Here is a 21,365-nt window from a genome sequence, read left to right on the forward strand (position 1 = left end):
GTCATCACTGTCATGAAATTATTATTACGTCTAAAATTTAAACAGTTCTTGAATTGTAAATTGCAAGTAAATTTTAAAACCAATATCAAATTATGCTGGCGATAAAATTTTGTATGCACCACGTCAGTAAAGACTCTTTATCGAACTCGTCTGTTACTCGCCCCGCTCGCTACGCTCGCTCTTCTCGTAATATCAGACTCGTTCGATAAAGAGTAACTTTACTGACTTTGTACATAAATAACTAACACTTGATTCTGACCAACTAGCGAGCATTTTATAATTAATCTTATCAGCTCCAAGAGCTTTATTATTATTATTTAAATTTTATTTATTTTTATTAGGAATCCCAGAGAAATGGAGCGAGAACCGTTTTGCTATGTAGAACAAAATAAAAAAGAAGTGTGCGGTGTTACCAAATGCGGTACGTCTAAAACAATAAAAAATTAGCAAAAACAATAAACCCCTATTTTTGTTGTAGTTTACGTATTCGGAACCTATATTGGTGGTATAATCGTGGCTCTCGTGGCAGTCGTGGTAGCTTTTACATACTGCTATTGCAACAGAAGAAGTAAACTCACGAGGAATTTACAGAATGTAAGTACAACTGTATAGAAATATCTTAAACTGCTAAGGTCACTCAGGACGCAAATTAAGGAGAGGAGACTTGAACGCGTTGATGCAAAGAGTAAACATCCATTTAAATTGCATTGTGCACGAAATCAGTGATTTTGTGCACGGAATCAGATAAAATCGTGGAATAGTTGTTTATTTAGAATACATTTAATATATTTTTAATAAATATGAATATTACAAGTGCCTTGAAAAATAGGACACATCGTGTAAAATCGACAAGTGCAAAATCTCGTGTAATTTTACACAGTGTTTTAAAAGTTACTTAGGAATAAACAGACGGACATTTTACTTTGAACTAGTCTAATATATATTGCCACCCTAGGAGCTAAGGGCGGTCGTTCTTCAGGTTCTTTTCAATGTTAAGCAGTTAAGGGAGAATAAAACATCTTTACTCAACGGACACCAAGTTTATTCTCCCTTATCTGCTTAACATTGAAAAGAACCTGAAGTACGACCGCCCTTAGCTCCCAGGGTGGCAACGTATATTATATGGCGATCCTGGCAGGATATCTATATAATAAAATAAGGGTGGATTACCCTTGGTAAGGAGTTGGTCGTCAGGAATACACTTAAATACTCATATGTACTTTATTGTTGGTTAAATACTGTTATTAATATGGATTGTACTCAGCTGATGACGATGTTTATATCATTTCGCTCTAAATGGTAGCAAACCCCAATCTTAACTAACTTCCCAATCTATTCGCGTTCCCTTATTTATCAACACATCGTTATGTCAATATGTTTGTCTATGTTTTTCATTACTGTGTCATGTTTATCTTTATATAATAAACAAACTCGCTGAGGTTTGCAGAAATGCATGCGTGAGTTTTTTACTTCACCTAATGTGTCCTACTTACGAAATTAAACGTGTGCTCAATGTTTATTGATTTATAAATAAATATCTAAAGGTACGTATCCATATAAGGATGATCCCCGCTCGGTGTAGCTGCTCAAATAAATACGACATGCGCTCCCCTACATGGTTTGCAAACCGGTTAAATTGAAGGGGGTGAGCGGCGATCACCAACGTATCCACTATGAGGAGCTGCTACACCGAGCGCGGATCACCCTTGTATAGATACGTACCTTAATGGATTAATTTAGGATTTTAAATCTTGTTACACCAGTAATAAATAAAAAACCGAGAAACCTTTGAAACCCAATGGATCTGACAACGTCGCATAACCAAAGTTTTCGATCGGTCTGACCTTGGCGATTTCAGATATTTCTACCGACTTGTACACTGTACAGGTATCAAATTAAAAATGATCTTTATTTTGGTGTGACGTCAATTGAAATATTTACTTATATTTGTTTTTGGCTTAGAAGGATCTACCGCCTGTGAGTAAAAATATTTACGGTAGTCCCGGTCCTAGTGCTCCCATGGAGATGAATTCGTTGCTTCCTCCACATCTTCCTCCTCAACGGAGTCACCATGGATCCAATAAGAATAGTTTTCAATCTGTACCGCAATATACATTTAAAGAAGTTAGATTTTTAGACGAATTAGGAGAAGGAGCGTTTGGTAAGTACCACAATACTTATAACGAAGATTACAAAGAAAAATAGTTAAAAAGATAGAAGGCAACGATAAAAACTTTGTCATTAGTAGAGTGCAGCCAAGCGGGAGAAGGAGCAAATTAACTTGAAAAAGGATCACTACAAGAGCATTGCGCTCATTTGTGCCAATAATGTCAGAGGACCCTGCATTCCACAGCTAGAACTAACAGCCAACACTGAGAAGTTACAGATACCTGAGGAAAGGAACGGCAGAACCGGTATCTATAGCTCCTCAGTGTAGGCTGTGTTAGTTGTAGCTCTAGAATGAAGGATCTTCTGACATTATGGGCTCGATTGAGCACATTGGTCTAGTAGTGAGCTAAAATCAATATTATTGCAAAAACAAGCTGAAAATGTTAAAATATTAATTACATTTATTAAGTTAGTAGGATAAGATTATTATATTCTCTATTAAAATATTTAATTATATATAATTCTATTATTAACAATAAAATATATAATTAAAATTAAAAACAAATATAAATAAATAAATAATGATAAATAAATAATTTAAATTTATTTATTATTAATAAAATTAATTTTTATATAATATAGAATTTTTTTATTTACTTATTATTATATTATATTACGTCATTATCATAACGAAAACTTTTTTTATTTACTTATTTTAATTCATAATATTGAAAATTGCTATTATGAAAAGTTGTTTAGAATTAAAAATTATGTTTTAATGTGCAATTATATCATTCTATTTTAAATGTTGTGAAACATAAAGGTACTATACTCTTGATCGAAATTCACATTTTTTATATATGTACCTCGTATAAACTTAATAAAATTTGATATATGATGGTTGCATCATAAATCTTAGACCATGAAGAGCTTTTTATGAAGAATAACTTTTCTTCGTCAAATTAAAAATAAAAGCGTTATAAATGAAAATGTTGTTGGTATCCATAATTTGAGAAAAATCTTCAAATATTTTTTTCCATTAGAAGGATGTAATTGCACATATCAGACCATAATTTTTTATTTCAAACAAAATTTCATATATGTAGTCGATTCGCTAAACTCAGACACAACTGGCTAGTGATTTTAGTCAGTAATTTTACCAATTTGGCAAAAAAAAATAATTAATAAATAGTTAATGATTACTAAATAATTAGTAATCTTGCCAATTTTGGCAAAATTGGCAAAAAACAAAAAAATTACCTACTAAAATCACTAGCCAGTTGTGTCCGAGTTTAGCGAACCGACTATAATAACAATTTTCATTTCATAACAAATGGAACAGTCCATTTATCGTTAGGTACTCCCATTAAAGGGGAGGTTGTATACTCGTATAAACCTTTTTAAAATTGTTAATAAATTATTGCTTTCAAAATATACTCAAATTGTATTTTTTAACATCGTATTTATTTTATATAATAATTAAATTCACTATCAAATGTTATTGATATTTTATTAATACTTTATTTAAAATTTAGTTTCACATTCACGAAGTGTCAAACTCAAATAATGTAAATAACCTATGCTTTGCTTAACAAATTCAGATTAAAAAACTAGCCTACTTACTAGCAACGATTTCAGCTGACGTTTAGTGTGTCGGCAGAAAATAAAAGGATTGTGACGTCATATTTTAGACTTTGAGGTCGATTATCTCGAAGACGGTTAGAGATTCTAAATGCCGTTTTCAGATTTGGATTTAGAAGACATTTCTACATAGGAATCCATCGATAAATCTGCTCTAAGTATTGCAGGAGCGGCAACGCAATAACACAGAGACTTTGCGAATTTATAAACGAAAAGTTTTCGTTGATTAATGTTAAAATTAAATTAAAAAGGGTTCAAGGCAGGTTTTGTTTATATTCGATTCAGAGTTGGACTACCATCTCCATATAGCAACTATTTCAGCATCCTTATGCATCATCAGTGAAGATTATGCAGTCACAACTCTGAAGGGAACATAAACATTCTGCCTCTTTTAAGGCAAAACATCGCGATGCAATGAACCCACCTTTTGAGACGCAAATCAGCGACATCTCTCGTATTACGAGGAAAACAACGAAAAGCCCCAGATACAAAGTTTACTACTTTTTAAACAATTAGAATAATTGAAATAAAAATATAATAAACAATATTTTAAATCTAAGACTTTTCGTTAATAAACTGCTTTCTGGCTGCATCCCATATCTCCGGATTTTACAATATATAATCACGTAGAGACGACGAAAATAGGAGAAAGCAAATAGAGGACACTTAGGCCACGCATTTACCTTCTCTTCGTCTAGGAAAAGGACCGAAAGACAGTTTCTAAATACTCAAAAACTGAGTAAAATGAAAAAGATTAAAAAGGGTTCAAGGCAGGTTTTGTTTATATTCGATTCAGAGTTGGACTACCATCTCCATATAGCAACTATTTCAGCATCCTTATGCATCATCGTTAAAATTAAACTCATCAGGTTTCCGGATTGAACTGCGTAGTTTTCTTCACACTTTCACACCGAGCTTTTGACATCTTCTTTGGTGTCTTCTTCAGGGTTTCGAGGGTCTCAGTCTTCTGTGCCCATAGATCTCTTCACTGCATTGTTATTTTTCTTCACGTGTCATATCAGAATTGTCCGACGTTGGTGATCACCATTGCGAAGGTTTCTTGATCTTCTGCAATATGGAATAATGGTCCTGCATTTGATACCTGAGTCCATTTACGAATGTTTTTTAACCAAGAAACTTGCCTTTAAGGATCAGTTGTAATATTTTATATCGATTTCCCCTCACTATATGTCCCAGATAACACATTTTCCAATGTTTAACAGTCTTTAGCAGTTCTCTATCTTTGTTTATCCTCTTTAGTACTTCCTCATCACTGGTTTTTCTTGCTGTATAAGGTATCTTCAGCATCCGTCTATTTAGGAATCCACATTTCCAATGCTTCGATTCTGTTTATGATTGATACTTTTAGTGTCCACACTTCTGCGCTATACAAAAATACAGACGTACATAGTACTTAACCATAGCTTTGTCTTAGTTCTAAACTGAGATGATTATTGCAAAGAAGAAATGGCTTTATTTTTATGTCTGGATCTAGTTGGTCCATTATGACAGTTCCAAATTATGTCATTTTGTGATGCACTTTTCACTGATCAGTAACGCAACCTTTTTATTGTTGTAGAGGGGAATAAAAGCTCACCAATATTGGGTCTTCTATCATGTTTAGATTCAAAAATTGTATCCAAAGTTGAACACAGCTATATTTAATAAATTAATTGTTTTTTTTTGTTCTAGGTAAAGTTTACAAAGGAGAATTGAAGACAAAGACTGGCAAAATATTTGTAGCTGTGAAATCCCTTAAAGAAAACGCAAGTGCAAAGACACAGGCTGACTTCCAACGGGAAATTGAACTCATATCTGAACTTAAACATCCAAATATCATTTGTTTGCTGGGTGTAGTGATGAAACAGGAACCAATGTGTATGCTTTTTGAATATATGTCAGAGGTAATGGATGGTGACGTTAAATACACCCTAATTCATCTAATTTGTGAAAACTGTTTTTAGGGAGATCTACATGAATTCTTAATAGCAAATTCGCCAGAGGAAGGAAAATGTTTGACACATAATCAATTTTTAGATGTAGCTATTCAAATTGCACAAGGTAATTGTTTTATATTTTGTAAAGTCTTCTTCTTAAAGTATCGTCTTCTTTCGAAGTTTGACGATTATCATGACTATTTGTATTCTGTTTACTGCTGCTCTAAAAAGTGCATGGATGTAGTATCTAAATTCCAGAGATGGAATCTTTGAAATATGGTTTTTTATTTCAGGTATGGAGTATCTCTCAGCGAATCATTACGTCCATAGAGACTTAGCAGCTAGGAATTGCCTTGTATCCAAAGATTTAGTGGTTAAAATTAGTGATTTTGGATTAAGTAGAGATATGTACAGTTGCGATTATTATCGGTAAGTGTATTGTATTGAAACCCTAGCCCTAGACCTACAAAGTGGGGTCGTCCGTGATTAAAATTAATGTAAGAATGACATATTTAACTAAAAATAAAAAAAGTTTCCTCTTTATTTATATGCATAAGAAAATTTCAAGTATGTACTACTTAATTAGTCATTAAACAAAAAAAAATTTTTGGATACCATAGGACAAATTATAGACATCATTTTGTTTATTTCAGAGTACAATCCAAATCTCTTTTGCCTGTTAGATGGATGCCACCTGATTCTATTTTGTATGGTAAATTTACAACAGAAAGTGACGTATGGTCATATGGAGTAGTTTTGTGGGAAATCTACAGTTATGGATTACAGGTAATGTTTCTCATTTTTGAATAATTCGAGTACCTCAAGTATATGTAGGTATCTCAAAAGACCACCACTATATCAATTATTGAGTTTAAAACACATTAACACATATAAACTTTAAAAATCTGCCTCACTTTCTAAATATTTTCCACGAATTCTATCAATCTAGCTTATTATTACTACATCTATGGTGTTCTATGGACATTTTTATAGCGTTCTAAAAGTGTATATTCGTTGATCTGTATCGGAAATGGAGACCTAAGTCAGATAAACCAAACAGGTAAGGAAAGGAAAAATAACGAAAAATTGGATCCATATTGCACAGACAGGGGAGACTTATGTCCTCTAGCGCAGAGGTTCTCAATATGTGGTACATGTACCACTGGTGGTACATATCATTATTGGCGGTGGTACACAAAACACAGAAAAAATTAAAATAGTAGTACTTAGTAAGTATTGATAACACAATTTAAAAATATAGGTGGTACCAAAAATAATAAAAATAACTGTAGGTGGTACATCACTCAAAAAGGTTGAGAACCGCTGCTCTAGCGGACTTAAAAAAAACGAGCTAATGATGATGATTTGGTTTGTATATGTCCGTTTCTGGGAGTAACATAAGCCCGGCTAGCTCAGTCGGTAGAGCATGAGACTCTTAATCTCAGGGTCGTGGGTTCGAGCCCCACGTTGGGCGTAAGTTTTTTATTAAAAGAAATTGTTATTGCTGATTTTGTACGTTATTGTTCAGATCAAAACATTTTATCAACTTTTAAATTAACGTATTGTTCTCTTTTATGCTGTCGCTAGTTCAGTGGCGGTTTCTCCATAAGTGCACATGTGCACGTGAACCCCCAAAATTATTTTCACACCAACATTCATATATGTAATATTTATCATTCTATAAATAACATTTTAATCTAACTATACAGTAATTGAAATTCGAAATAACAGATCCAAGGAGTTTATAAGTATCTAATAGGTAACATTTAATTATTTTTATTCTATTTCAAAAGAGAAAGTTCACGGATGCGAGGCCTTAGACAGAACCCCGCGTTCACCGCTCTCACAGTGGTTCCTATACCAATGACTTTTCATACGACAAATTACAACTCACCACCCACCCCGCTACCCGCTATAGCCCACAAGTTTAGATGGCAATAGGATCACAAGTTGGATGTGATCTTATGTCACAAGTTGGATGTGATCTTATGGCATGATCTTTGGTGTTTTAAACGTGCACGGCAAACGTATGTTTAAATTTTGCTTTCATGAAGTTCGAATTTCGGAACTATATTAAGAATGGAATGATTTGTGGACGTAAATGTTAGCGTGGAATATTTAAAATCAATTAAATTTTCTTCATTATATTTAGAAGAAAAATTAAAAATGCCGAAACCAAATTTGTTAATTAAGAATGTACCAAAGTGCAAACGTCGGGATTATAAATGATTATTTAAAACGGAGATATGTGTAAAAACTTACAAATTGTGTAGGTGCGAAGCACATATTTGGAGAAGAGGAAGCATAATGAATAAAATAGAAGATACGATTTTAACTATCCAGTTGGAATTCCAGATTGGAATTCTCCAATTATGTACTTGTTACGATGCCAGTGACAACTGCAGAAACAGAACGATGTCTCTCTGCATTGAAACGTATCAAAACTTTCCTTAGAATAGCTATGGGCCAGGATCGATTAACTGCACTCGCAATGTTTTCAATAAAAAAAATGATTCAAGAAATTCCAAATTTTACTGAATTTGTTTGTGAATAATTTATCTAAAAAATAACAGTCGACTGACTTTCGTTACAAAACTTGCTTGTAACATTTAAACACTAAATTATAATTTTAAGTCAATAAAATACATTATTTATTGTAATTTTTAATAAGGTCCTTTGATTTTTACAATTTGAAGACACTCAAATACCTTTACCTACGGAAATAGGGTCTCAAGGTCTTTTTATATGTTAACATTATGTGTGCACCCCCAATATTTTAGACCAGTCGCCGCCACTGCGCTAGTTTTGTTGCGTATGCGATGTAGCGTATGTTTTCTTTTTCAAGTTTTTTCAAGAAAAAACAAGGTTTTCTGTCTTTTGCTAATCCTTATAATTCCTTTATTCCCTATTTTGCCTCACCTCATGTCTATTTGTACTTCATTATTATGGGTTTTGTGGTCAGACCACTATTCCTAATCTTATCAATACAGTGTCTTTAACAATAATGTCATTGGTTTTTATAGTTTGGACTTATCCATTTCCATTTGCTTCAGTTTTGCATCAATCTTGCAACTATTTTCCTATGAAATCTTCTTTGTTGGAGCCCAACGATCGACATACTGTTTGGCTAGCAAATGTATATCATTTAGAGACATTTTTCATGAACAGAACAAAATTATGAATTCTTGTATCCATTTCGGATCGAAATAAAAATTCATAAACATAAGTTGGCTCTTTGTCAAATTGTTAGTCACGTCATTGACCATGTCGCCTTCCCACTCTTGCCCGATCATCATGCAAGAAGACAGAGGCGGGATTGATTACTAAAGACCACGTGATTCCATTCACGGTCCCATAGAATATTTTCTCTATGTCAGAGCAAACGGTTACACCGATGTTCAGCTATTAGAGGTATCACCCAATGTGGGCGATAAGAAAAAAAGGCCAAACTGTTGTATTCGGCGATATATCATACGCATGCCAACCATCCTTTCATGGCCTTCAAACCACTAATTTGCGATGGCTAGAGTACTACTTAATGAATCTGTCTCTTAAAGCCAGAAGTCTAAATCGACAATCTTGTCGCTCTGTGGTCCTTCTGTGACGTGCAGAACTCTTTGTATTCTTGATCCTCCTTACTCAACGCTTGTTGACACTGCAGTTACTGCCTAAAGATCTGGTGCAGCTTCACGCAACTCGACAATTCCACCCCTTTCAAAGGCACAATATAATACAATATTTCTAGCCGTTGCCACGTCTGCTTCCAGAATTGATTAACATAAGCCCGGCTAGCTCAGTCGGTAGAGCATGAGACTCTTAATCTCAGGGTCGTGGGTTCGAGCCCCACGTTGGGCGAAACATTTTTATTTATTTAACACAATTTGACACACAACGACATTACATATTTCAATAATGACGAAAAAATAGGACTTATAAGTGTTATGCGGATATAGTCCCATTAAAATAGAAAATACGTTATTTGTAATAATGACAAAAATATCAATATAAAGTTTGGATTTCTGTTAAAAAAAACTATTGCTTTTTTTGTTCATTATACTAGTAAACTATTGTTTTTATATATTCAAAAAAACCAATTTAAATTGTAGTTATGCATACATTTTGTAGAACAAATCACTTATCTTTTAAATTAATACTACTTTAATAAAATTAGTTACATTATTTTTGTTAAGTGAAAATTACGATTTGGAATATTACAATAAATTAATATATCACTTCCGTTATTAGGGGAAGACTGATTAAAATATAATTGATTGTAAATTTGTAATTGAATTGGTTAAAAAAATATAGTAAAAGAAGAATTCCACAAAAAATTGTGTATACCCTATTCCACGAACATACGCCTGTTTTGGATTACTTCGACAACGAATATTTTACTGTGCAAAATAAGAAGAACGAAAGTAAATTGCAAATTACATTGTTGTTTATTGGAATAATTATTAGTGCCATTTACTTTCGTACTTCTTATGTTGCACAGTAAAATATTCGTTGTCGAAGTAATCCAAAACAGGCGTATGTTCGTGGAATGGCCCATATGAAATAATTTTTATAACAAAATAAATTACACCCACATTTATGTGGTGGTTTATTAACCCCGTTATCAAGGCCCGGCTAGCTCAGTCGGTAGAGCATGAGACTCTTAATCTCAGGGTCGTGGGTTCGAGCCCCACGTTGGGCGAACTTTTTTGTTTTTTTATTTTGAATCTAAATTAAAAATTAATCTAAAATTTTAAGTAAATTTTGATTGGATATTAAAAAGAAAGAATAAAAGGTATAAAATCACGTGAATATGTATTTTAATAAAAAAATTATTAATTTTGCATATTGCATAGTAATCTATTTTTCTTTGCATCAAATTTTAATAGAACATAGATTTTATTATTAAAATAGAATTGAAGTAGGCTAGAGGGTACTATTTTTCTTTTTAATAAAAATAAGGGGGCGAGAATTTTGAAAATTAAACTTGGCTGAATATGAGAAAATTTTAAAAGATATCGCTTATGTTATCTATTCGCGGTGTGCAAGTACTTGGAGGGGTTACGAGAAACGATCGTGCGAGAATCAGAGACATGTAAGAGAATAGACTTGGCTAGGGATATGCCACTCAATGCATCGCGGTGTAACGTCGACATAGGATTGAGTGGTCTAGCCATCTTTGTCAGTCACATGCGCGGGCTCGTTTCGTTAAAAGAGAGATAGATCACCGATCGACTGTTTCCATGCTGTTTCCGCGTTACGCTTTTTTGTCAAATGCGAGAATAACGGAGAAATCTTGCAACTTTCTTAAATAATTCATATTGTCAATTGAAATTGTCAAATTGACGTATATTTCATACCTACTGTCATTGAAGAAGAAAAATTATATGTTGCTCACAATATTGATATGATATGATATGCAATTATTATACAGGGTGTAACAAAAATTACAGGTCATAAATTTAATCACATATTCTGAGACCAAAAATAGTTCGATTGAACCTAACTTACCTTAGTACAAATGTGCACATAAAAAAAGTTACAGCCCTTTGAAGTTACAAAATGAAAATTGATTTTTTCCAATATATCGAAAACTATTAGAGATCTTTTATTAAAAATAGACATGTGGCATTCTTATGGTAGTAGTATCTTAAGAAGAAATTATAGTGAAATTTGGACACCCCATAAAAATTTTATGGGGGTTTTGTTCCTTTAAACCCCCCCAAACTTTTGTGTACGTTCCAATTTAATTATTATTGTAGTAACATTAGTTAAACACAATATTTTAAAAACTTTTTTGCCTCTTGGTACTTTGTCGATAAGTCAGTTTTTATCGAGATATTTTGAATATTTGTCAAATCCACCACATATTTGTATATGGCTAAGTACGATTATGGAGCCTTGGTAATAATATGAAAATTTATTTATGATTTACATTTTTAGGTATATTTTGAACCATATTAAAAAAGAAGTAATATCTCGATAAAAAGTGTCTTCTCAAAAAAATACAAAGAGGCAAAAAAGTTTTAAAAACACTGTGTTTAACTAATGGCACCGCATTAAAAGTTTAATTGAAACATACACAAACATTTGGGGGGTTTAAAGGAACAAAACCCCCATAAAATTTTTATGTAAACATATTAAAAAAGAAGCCGCAACTCGATAAAAGCTGCCTTATCAAAAAAATACTAAGAGGCAAAAAAGTTTTAGAAATATTGAATTTAACTAATGGTACCACAATAATAATTTAATTGGAACGTACACAAAAGTTTGGGGGGGTTTAAGGGAACAAAACCCCTATAAAATTTTTATGGGGTGCACAAATTTCACTATAATTCTTTTTTAAGATGTTCCTGCCATAAGAATGCCACATGTCCATTTTCAATAAAAAATCTCTAATAGTTTTCGATATATTCTAAAAAATAGATTTTCATTTTGTAACTTCAAAGGGCTGTAACTTTTTTTATGTGCATATTTGTACTAAGGTAATTTAGGTTCATTCGAACTATTTTTGGTCTCAGAATATGTGGTTTAATTTATGACCTGTATTTTCGTTACACCCTGTATAAAGGTAAATTTAATTATTTGTATTTTGCTTTTGCAGTGCTGCATTTTAATAACTAATTTTATTTACTACATACAATTTTTTACGTTTTAATAACATAACCTGAATCGTATTTTTCTTTTTATTATTTTTTTGGACTATGGCCTTGACAATTATCCAGTAACCAGGACTAATATAATTGGCCAATATAATTAAAAGTGCGAATAATGTTGGTGAGCGTAGAAACCAGGTGTCGCTTTGCCGAACTTGCACGGTCCCAATATAATGTATCTTCTTTTATTTCATATAAAATTTAAATTGTTGTTTTTGTTTCAGCCTTATTATGGCTATAATAATCAAGAAGTTATCAACATGATACGATCAAGAAAGTTACTACCTTGTCCAGACGCATGTCCAAGCTACTGTTACGCGCTGATGGTAGAGTGTTGGGCAGAGCAATCAAACCGAAGGCCTAACTTTAGTGAAATTGTACATAGACTAAAAATCTGGAGGCAAAGTGGTTCTACTAACGGTAAGTACTATACAATCTCGTTGCTTTAAGTTAACGTGACTGTCGTGCTCCATTTATCTGGTATTATAGTTGCTAAATTAATGGTTTCCTGTATATGATCAGTGGATCAATCACATGTAAGGCTCTTGGCACAAGAGAAGCATTTTTAATCTGCAGGTACTCATCCAGCGCTGCAGAGATATACACAAATACGCAAAGGTATTCGATAATGTAAAGCACGAACATTTAATTGAAGTACTCTATAAGATTGAAGTCTACTACAGAGACATTCGAACAAAAGCGAGTCTCTATTGGAGTCAAACAGCCAAAGTGAAAGTAGGCCCTACATTGACCAATAAAATTGAAATCAAGAAAAGGGTACGGCAGGGCTGTATCTTGTTTCCTATTCTCTTTAATAAATACTCGGAAGAAGTATTTAAGACAACGCTTGAGGAAAGCATAGAGGGCATAAAGATAAATGGAGAAATAATTAATAACATAAGATATACGGACGACACTAATTCTCGCGAGTAACACGGAGGAGCTGAGTTGCCTGATGGGTAAGATACAAAGAACAAGTGCACAATATGGGCTCAAACTGAACATCCTAAAAACCAAATAGATGCTAGTAAGCAAAACCCAACAACCTGTCACCATAGCATGACGACTACTGATATTAGACAATAAAAGAATTGAAAAAGTGGATTCGTACACTTACTTAGGAACAACGATAAATTTAAGTTGGGATCAAACGAAGGAGATACGTATAAGATGAGAAAAAGCAAGAGCGTCGTTCACTAGCATGAATCACATTTTCACCTCAAACAGCCTCATCCTACCTCTCAAAATACGACTTCTGAAATGTTATGTATTTCCGGATTTGTTATATGGAGTGGAGGCATGGACAATGACCACAACATTAATAAAGAAAGTAGAGGCGTTTGAAATGTGGGTCTACCGACGTATACAGGGTGTTTCATTGGGAAATGGAAATACTTTAATGGTGAATAGAGGTCACCGAGCCGGTTCTAGATATAGTACATTTTTTGCCCTACCGACTTTTATAACCGAGTTACAGGGTGTTTTATCGATTTTGCCCATTTCTTTCCTAAGCCATAACTTTAGAACCACCCTGTATATTTTTTTGATATTTGGTACACATATGTCTCATTCAAAACCCAAACGACCGACATACTAACCATAAGAAAAATCCAGGTCCGGATTAACAAAAAATTATAAAGTAATTGTGACCTTAAAACAACACTCTGTATATTGAAATTTTGAAAATCTGTTTGCATATTTGAAAAGAGCACAAAAAAGTAAGTGTTCGCTTCAATTTTTCGGCCAGACAATTTTATGACATTAATTTTGAAATTATATTGAATTTTTTAAGAACTTTGACATTAAAAAGCAGATATTATTAACTTTTAGTTATAAATTGTTAAAGTTAAGGAAAAAATACTCATTTTAAAAATAATCAATACTTATTTACCACATTGGAACGACCCAATTACTAATGACAAGAAAAATCCAGGTCCGGATTAAGAAAAAAAAATGCAAAGTAATTGTGACCTTGAAACAACACCCTGTATTTTGAAATTTTAAAAATTTGTCTGCGCATTTTAAAAGAGCATTAAAAACTGTGATTAAAGGCTTATTTTAATTTTTTCGCCGTTGATTTAATTACATCAATTTGAAATTGATGTACAACCAGGTATTGTTAACTTTTAATAATAATTTGATGTTAATGAATCAATACTTATTTTAAAAATACTTAATACTTATTTACTACGCTGGCTTCATATATTCTCTGGATTTGTAGCTATATGCACATCATTAAAAATTAGAATTGCGAGAATTGGGATATTTTAATGATTTAGTAAAGAATTATAAAAAACTGCTATATCTAATAAAACAAAAATTCGTTACAATTCAAAAATTTAACATAAATTAAAAATATTTGAACTATAACAGTTGCTCAAAATGTCTGCCATTTTGTTCGATGCATTTCCTTGCTCGTTTTAAAATATTTCGAATCGATTTTCTAAGTACATTGGGATTGTTCTTCATTTTTCTGGTAGCTTCTTGTGACCTTGACAGAATTAATCAATATGATTTCAAAATTGCCGTAATTAAATTATCTGCGCAAAAATTTGACATGCACCTTTAACGCAGTTTTTTATACTCTTTTAAAATGCACAAACAAATTTTCAAAATTTCAATATACAGGGTGTTGTTTGAAGGTCACAATTACTTTATATTTTTTTCTTAATCCGGACCTGGATTTTTCTTGTCATTAGTAATTGGGTCGTTCCAATGTGGTAAATAAGTATTGATTATTTTTAAAATGAGTATTTATTCATTAACTTTAATAGTTTATAACTAAAAGTTAATAATATCTGCTTTTTAATGTCAAAGTTCTTAAAAAATTCAATATAATTTCAAAATGAAAGTCATAAAATTGTCTGGCCGAAAAATTGAAGCGAACCATTAAACCTACTTTTTTGTGCTCTTTTCAAATATGCAAACCGATTTTCAAAATTTCAATATACAGGGTGTTGTTTTAATGTCACAATTACTTTATAATTTTTTGTTACTCCGGACCTGAATTTTTCTTATGGTTAGTATGTGGGTCGTTTGGGTTTTAAATGAGATATATGTGTACCAAATATCAAAAAAGTATACAGGGTGGTTTTAAAGTTATGGCTTAGGAAAGAAATGGGCAAAATCGATAAAACACCCTGTAACTCGGTTATAAAAGTCGGTAGGGCAAAAAATGTACTATATTTAGAACCGGCTCGGTGACCTCTATTCACCATTAAAGTATTTCCGTTTCCCAATGAAACACCCTGTATTACTTATAACCTGGACCGAGCACTAGGTCGAGACTGGCCGAGAGAGGTAGGAATAACTATAAAGAAATGAAAGTTAGTACTTTCAGTGAGTACTTCAGCCAATTATGCCAAAATAGACAGCAGAAGGGGTCCAGGTAGGAGGAGATACTCGTGGCTCCAAAACTTTCGGCAATGGTTCGGATTATCATCTGACGAACTATTCAGATCTGTCATAAACAAAGTCAGAATAGCCATGTTAATTGCCAACGTTCGGAACGGACGAGGCACGTGAAGAAGATCAGCCATATAAAAATGTAAGAATTTATAATTATTAGTATTATCAATTTATTGGACAGCAAGGATCACGAACAAGGAAGTTCTAGAAAGAATGAAGAAGGAATCAGAGATTGTGTTTACCATAAAACGTATAAAACTGCAGTATCTGGGACACGTTATGAGAAATCAGCACCGTTACTCGCTGCTGCAGTCCATATTGCAAGGTAAAATCAAAGGTAAGCGGGGACCCGGTAGAAGAAGAATATCATGGCTGCGGAATTTGAGAACATGGCTTAAGAAAACTTCAACGAAACTGTTTCGAGCCGCAGCTAGCAAGGTTATTATTGTCAATATGATTTCCAACATCCGAGACGGATAGGAACCAGAAGAAGAAGAAGAAGAATCAATTGATTAAGTAAAATTTGTATTGTCTTGTATTAGTTGATCTCCAAGAAATCTTTGTAAAATTTATTAAATATGTGTAAAATTTTAGGGGCATATTTTAAGACAGCTCCTACACCCCAAAAATATAGCCATAGTTCGAAATCAAGTCACACATCAGATTCACAATCTGCGTGTCCTACTATTGACAATCAGATGTCCTTCACTTGGGAAAGAGATCACCATAAACCTACTTCCAGTAGATTAAATGACAGCCAAAGTAGTTTGACGTCTCGGTAAGTATTATCATAGAAAAAGACTAAGTTTTCAATCTAATAACACATAAAACAACATTAAAATATTATTCTACATCCCATCAGATTGAAAATAGTGAGAACCTTCTCTGGTAACAACCTACGAGGTTTCTAAAAATACAAGCCAAGACTATAGGAAGATAAGGGAATTTACAATGTATAATTCACTTTTATGATCTTGTCTTTCAAGCGAAATTCCAACCAAATTTTGCCCTCTGAATAGGCAGGAAGTGAGGTGCAAATTATAGATCTCCCCGTGTCTTCTTTTATTCAGCATTCGTTTGGTTTGCAAGTAATAGAAACCACGAAGGCGTAACCAGAAACTTAGTCTCATTCGAGGTTCTATTTCTCCGGAAATAAAATTTCTGATAATAGGGAACTTGCATAAATTTTTAAATTCCAAAAAAAATGTTATAAATCACAACAGAACATAATTTAAAACATGTATCAAAGATAAAAAAGTTTTGTTTGTCTTTCGTTTGGCCCCTAAAGACGATTAAAAATTCAAATTAAAACAGGTGGCCCAAAACGCGACGTGACGTCACTCGGTTTTACATTTACATTTTTCCAATAAAGTAAACAGAATTTTAAATTAGACGTTATAAACGTCAGTAGAAAATACATTTATGTGACGTTACAAGTATTTTTGATCGTTTGAACTATTCATAGAAAAATTCGTACTTTTACAAAATGGTTTTATTTTCAATAGTAAACCTTCGTTCCTTTCCTTCAAAAACAGTATAAAACTCCAATTTTAACAAACTGGTATATATTATTACAATGACATACGATAAATATCATTAGAATATAAATATTTTTGACTTATTCCACGACGATGAGCTGGCCAAATACCCAAGTAGGTGGAGGCCAATAAACTAAAGAAGGAAAAGAAGAATATACCTAAATATAAGGTTGTGTGTAGGTATACGCTAACGTGTACGCAAATAAAAAAGTTAGAGAGTCAGTGATTTCTTATTTTTTATTTGTTTAGTGTTTGTTTTTAAATTAACTATTGAGTGTGGACAATTATTTAGTTCTTTTAATGAGTTTAAGAACATTTTAAAACAGTACGAAAGAGATAAGAGACTATAAATTAATATATATTTTTTTAGTTATAAATGAAATAGTATTACCATCCAAGATTAAAATAAAAGGAAGACCTAAAGTTTTCACAATAATAATTAACTTGTTCTGAAGCTATCATCCTTGTGGCATTTTTGTAATCAACTATTCTAAATAGGAACTGAGCCACAATTTAACTAAAAAATTGATTTTATTAACGTTTCGACGTCTAAACCGGATGTCGTTGTCAAAATACAAAATATTATTAAATTAAACAAAAATGTTGTTGCTTAGTAAAAAATTTTTTCTAATAATTTATTTAATCTGACTAATTTTTGTATTTTGACAATGACATCCGATGTGGACCTCGAAACGTTAATAAACTAATTTTTTTAGGTAAATTCTGGCTTATTTTGGATTTAGAATAGTTGATTATAATAAATCACTTACGCATAAAAATTATTTTAACAATATTTTGTACCTACATGTCATGTCAACTAAATACAAAATAAATTATTTTGCTAATCTAAATATATACTTTTATATATTATATACATTGATTTATTACAATGAAGTTTGAAACATCTGAATAGTTCTGCTTCCCTTCCCTTAACAAATATTTTTCTATCAAACAAATACTTCTAAACATATCAGAATAGCATGAACCAAAATATATAGTCATTGCGCAAGCTAAATAATGACGTCACTGGCTTGATGAAGTTTAATTCGCGTCTACCTAACTTTTTTATTTGCGTACACGTTAGCGTGTACCTAGACATAGCGAAATATAACCATAATCAAAACTAATGCAAAACTATGTGACGTCACGGACCGTTTGAACTATTTTATACCGCAGAAGACTTTAAATATGTATTTCTAAGTTATTACGAGTTTTTGAAGCGTGAAATTTTGGAAATCTCATTTTTAAACAAAACTGAACATTATTATCTAATAAAAAAAATGTGCAAGTTCCCTATTGTTTATACCAAATAATTTATACCAATTATAACACAACTTTTTTTCCTTGTATGTTAAAGTTTTTTTTAATATATTAATGTTTTGTCTATTCGCTAGATCTTCAAGTTTGGGCAATACAACACAAAGTACTGTTATAAGCAACGAAATGCGCAAAGAAAAACGTCCAAAGAAGAGCATCGATTCCTTGGAGAGGTTTAACCCCAAAAACACTGTAGTAAGCAGCAGTGGTAATGGTGATGGTGTTGAAACTAAAATCACGTTGTAAAAATTTCACTCTTGTTGTTATTTAAAATGTTAAACTATTTTATTTCTTATTGTCTTCAAATTGGAAAGTAGAAAATTGTAGCTAGTGGTTCAGAATATTTCAATCTTTAAGACTAATAACCTAGCGGTCGAACTCCCTATGTTTTTTTCTTTCGGCCAAGAGATTATCTTACTTAAAACCACTCTCACAAATTTTTATGTCACTATTACATGAAATACGTGAAATTTCAAACATTTTTTGCCCCCTTGTTTGTGTCCACCTAGCGGGTGACATGCGCACTAAAGTATAAAAATTGGCTTCACTTATTTTCCCCGAATTCTATATCTTGTTTATTATTATAGTTTATTTTTTAACCAGGAGGAGTAAACTTAAAAGACAGATTCACACACAAGAAAGTCACTAGAATAATAACCAAATATATCTTCTTTTTTGGTTGATCTAGTCGGCCCTCAACGGTAATCCATAAATATTATATTAAATTAATACGTCGCTAAAGAGTTCCAAAAACAACAGCTTTTTATATAAAAGCAGACTAACAATCTAAAAATTAAAGGAATAACACAGAAAACACAAAAATCGCCGATATATCTTAATTAACCTATGAAATGTCACTAGTGTCAAAATTTGATAAATGTCATTTTTGTCAAAATTTTATAACAGTGGAGTAAACTTGCCTGCGATTGGACCCATTACAAACAAGCAATACAGCGCGGTAAATTTGAATCACTCCTCTTGGTTAAAAAACAAACCATAGTTTTTTTTTTTTAACCCTAGTCAAAAATTTCAATATCTTTGCCCTTTTTATCAGGTTATATTCATTTTAGGTAAGCACTGATGATGACTGGTAAACCAGTCGAAAACTAGTTATGTGAATTGATGTGGCCCTTTTGAGGGTTTTTTAAATATACCTTTTATACAGCATTTATTGTTTTTGTATCACATGGTATACAGCCAACTACAGGAAAACTTTTTTTCTTGTGGATTTTTAAACCATAGTACATCTAAGTTTTCACAAAAACTGTGAAGTGCGAGTAAATAACTTATTTTGTTTAAACAATTTATTAGGGCGGTCTGTATAAGTATTTCGCCTTTAAAAGAATAACAAAACGTTTTGGAAAAATGGTGATTTATTTCTGAACCTAGTCTCCTTTTAGCTTTTCTTTGATACTTACTTACTTTCCGTGTCCGGAACACCAACAACTTTAAATTCTGTATTTCCAATGGTTGGCCACATAGATGGCCCTGTCATTTGCTATAATTAAGTCTTGTTCTGTGCAGGTCTCTCTCATCTCTGTGCATGATAGTAGATGCCGGCTGGTCTGAACCGCGCCACAGTCGCAGGTATCGTCCTCCTGGTATCCCCATTTTTTCAGGTTACTAGCACAACGTGAAACGCCGGTTCTTAGTCTGTTTAGCGCTTTCCAAGTCGGATACGGTAAATTGTGTCCAGCAGCCATTTCCTCCGAGGGAGGAAAATGTGTCGCAGTAGTTGACGCTTGCCATAGGTGTATTCGGCGCGTCTCTGGCGCTTCGGGGATGGATCTTGATGTTTTCAGGAAGCTTTTCCGAGATCTTAGTCTGCTTGGCTGAGTTTGGTGGTCATATAAGGGGTGTCTTCGGTCCGTCTCCTGCTTTTTCCGTTCTACCTCTGACGTGACCTTTCTCCTGATTGGTGGTGGAGCAATTCCAGCAATGGGGTATACCTCTTCGATAGGTGTCGGTTTCAGGCAACCCGATATTATACGGACCGTTTCATTTAGAGCCACGTCGACGTTCTTTGCGTGAGCAGAGTTTGCCCATACTGGTGCTCCAAACTCCGCGGCCGAAAAACATAATGCCAAGGCAGAAGTGCGGAGAGTGTGTGGTTGTGCTCCCCATTTTGTATTAGTTAGCTTGCGGATGATATTATTTCTGGCACTTACTTTCTTCTTAACATCTTGACAGTGGTATCGGTAAGACAGAGTTCTATCCAGACGGACGCCAAGGTATTTTGGCGTCTTGTTGTGTTCCAGCATCTGACCACGCCATTCCACCTCCAGCGACCTTCGGGCATGCTTGTTTCTCAGGTGGAAAGCACATACCTGGGTTTTTGTGGGATTGGGTTTCAGATGGTTTTTATCATAGTATAGAGCTAAGTCTCCCAGGGCATCTGTCAGCTTCACTTCGACTTCATTGAAGGTTCTTCCCTGAGCTGCCACCGCTGTATCATCAGCGTAAATAAATTGCCTTGTTTGTTGGTGTATGGGTTGGTCGTTGGTGTATATGTTGTATAGAAACGGCGCGAGGACACTTCCCTGTGGTAGCCCATTTTTTTGGTCCCTCCACCGACTGTTCTTGGACTGGAGCGTTACGTAGAAGCGTCTATTCTGGAGGAGACATTTCACTAACCTTGTTAGTCGGAAGTCCTTTGTAGTTTCGTAGAGTTTTGCGAGTAGCCGTTGATGGTTAACTGTATCATAGGCGGCAGTTAGGTCTATGAACGCTACTCCTGTTATTTCCTTCCGTTGAAAACCATCTTC

General features: G+C 33.3%; 1 protein-coding gene and 3 non-coding genes across 5 annotated transcripts in view; all 4 read left to right on the forward strand.

Moving 5' to 3' along the window:
- Positions 1-20,235, forward strand: part of LOC126888354 (tyrosine-protein kinase transmembrane receptor Ror-like) — a 206,367-nt gene extending 186,132 nt beyond the window's left edge. The window contains exons 10-19 of one of the 2 annotated variants that reach the window (XM_050656528.1): positions 342-421; positions 479-594; positions 1,963-2,161; positions 5,443-5,654; positions 5,715-5,811; positions 5,981-6,116; positions 6,341-6,473; positions 12,562-12,757; positions 16,340-16,523; positions 18,678-20,235. In XM_050656528.1, coding sequence (XP_050512485.1) covers positions 342-421; positions 479-594; positions 1,963-2,161; positions 5,443-5,654; positions 5,715-5,811; positions 5,981-6,116; positions 6,341-6,473; positions 12,562-12,757; positions 16,340-16,523; positions 18,678-18,846 — 1,522 coding nt within the window. In that variant the 3' untranslated portion in view covers positions 18,847-20,235. The remainder of the gene's footprint in view (positions 1-341; positions 422-478; positions 595-1,962; positions 2,162-5,442; positions 5,655-5,714; positions 5,812-5,980; positions 6,117-6,340; positions 6,474-12,561; positions 12,758-16,339; positions 16,524-18,677) is intronic. The other variant, XM_050656529.1, reaches the window with a different exon arrangement.
- On the forward strand, positions 7,089-7,161 carry Trnak-cuu (transfer RNA lysine (anticodon CUU)). Its single transcript has one exon. It is a non-coding gene; the product is annotated as a tRNA-Lys (tRNA).
- On the forward strand, positions 9,470-9,542 carry Trnak-cuu (transfer RNA lysine (anticodon CUU)). Its single transcript has one exon. It is a non-coding gene; the product is annotated as a tRNA-Lys (tRNA).
- On the forward strand, positions 10,311-10,383 carry Trnak-cuu (transfer RNA lysine (anticodon CUU)). The gene has a single exon. It is a non-coding gene; the product is annotated as a tRNA-Lys (tRNA).
- Positions 20,236-21,365: the final 1,130 nt, after the last annotated feature.

The sequence above is a fragment of the Diabrotica virgifera genome, chromosome 7 (assembly GCF_917563875.1).
Source record: "Diabrotica virgifera virgifera chromosome 7, PGI_DIABVI_V3a".
NCBI classification, from domain to species: domain Eukaryota; kingdom Metazoa; phylum Arthropoda; class Insecta; order Coleoptera; family Chrysomelidae; genus Diabrotica; species Diabrotica virgifera.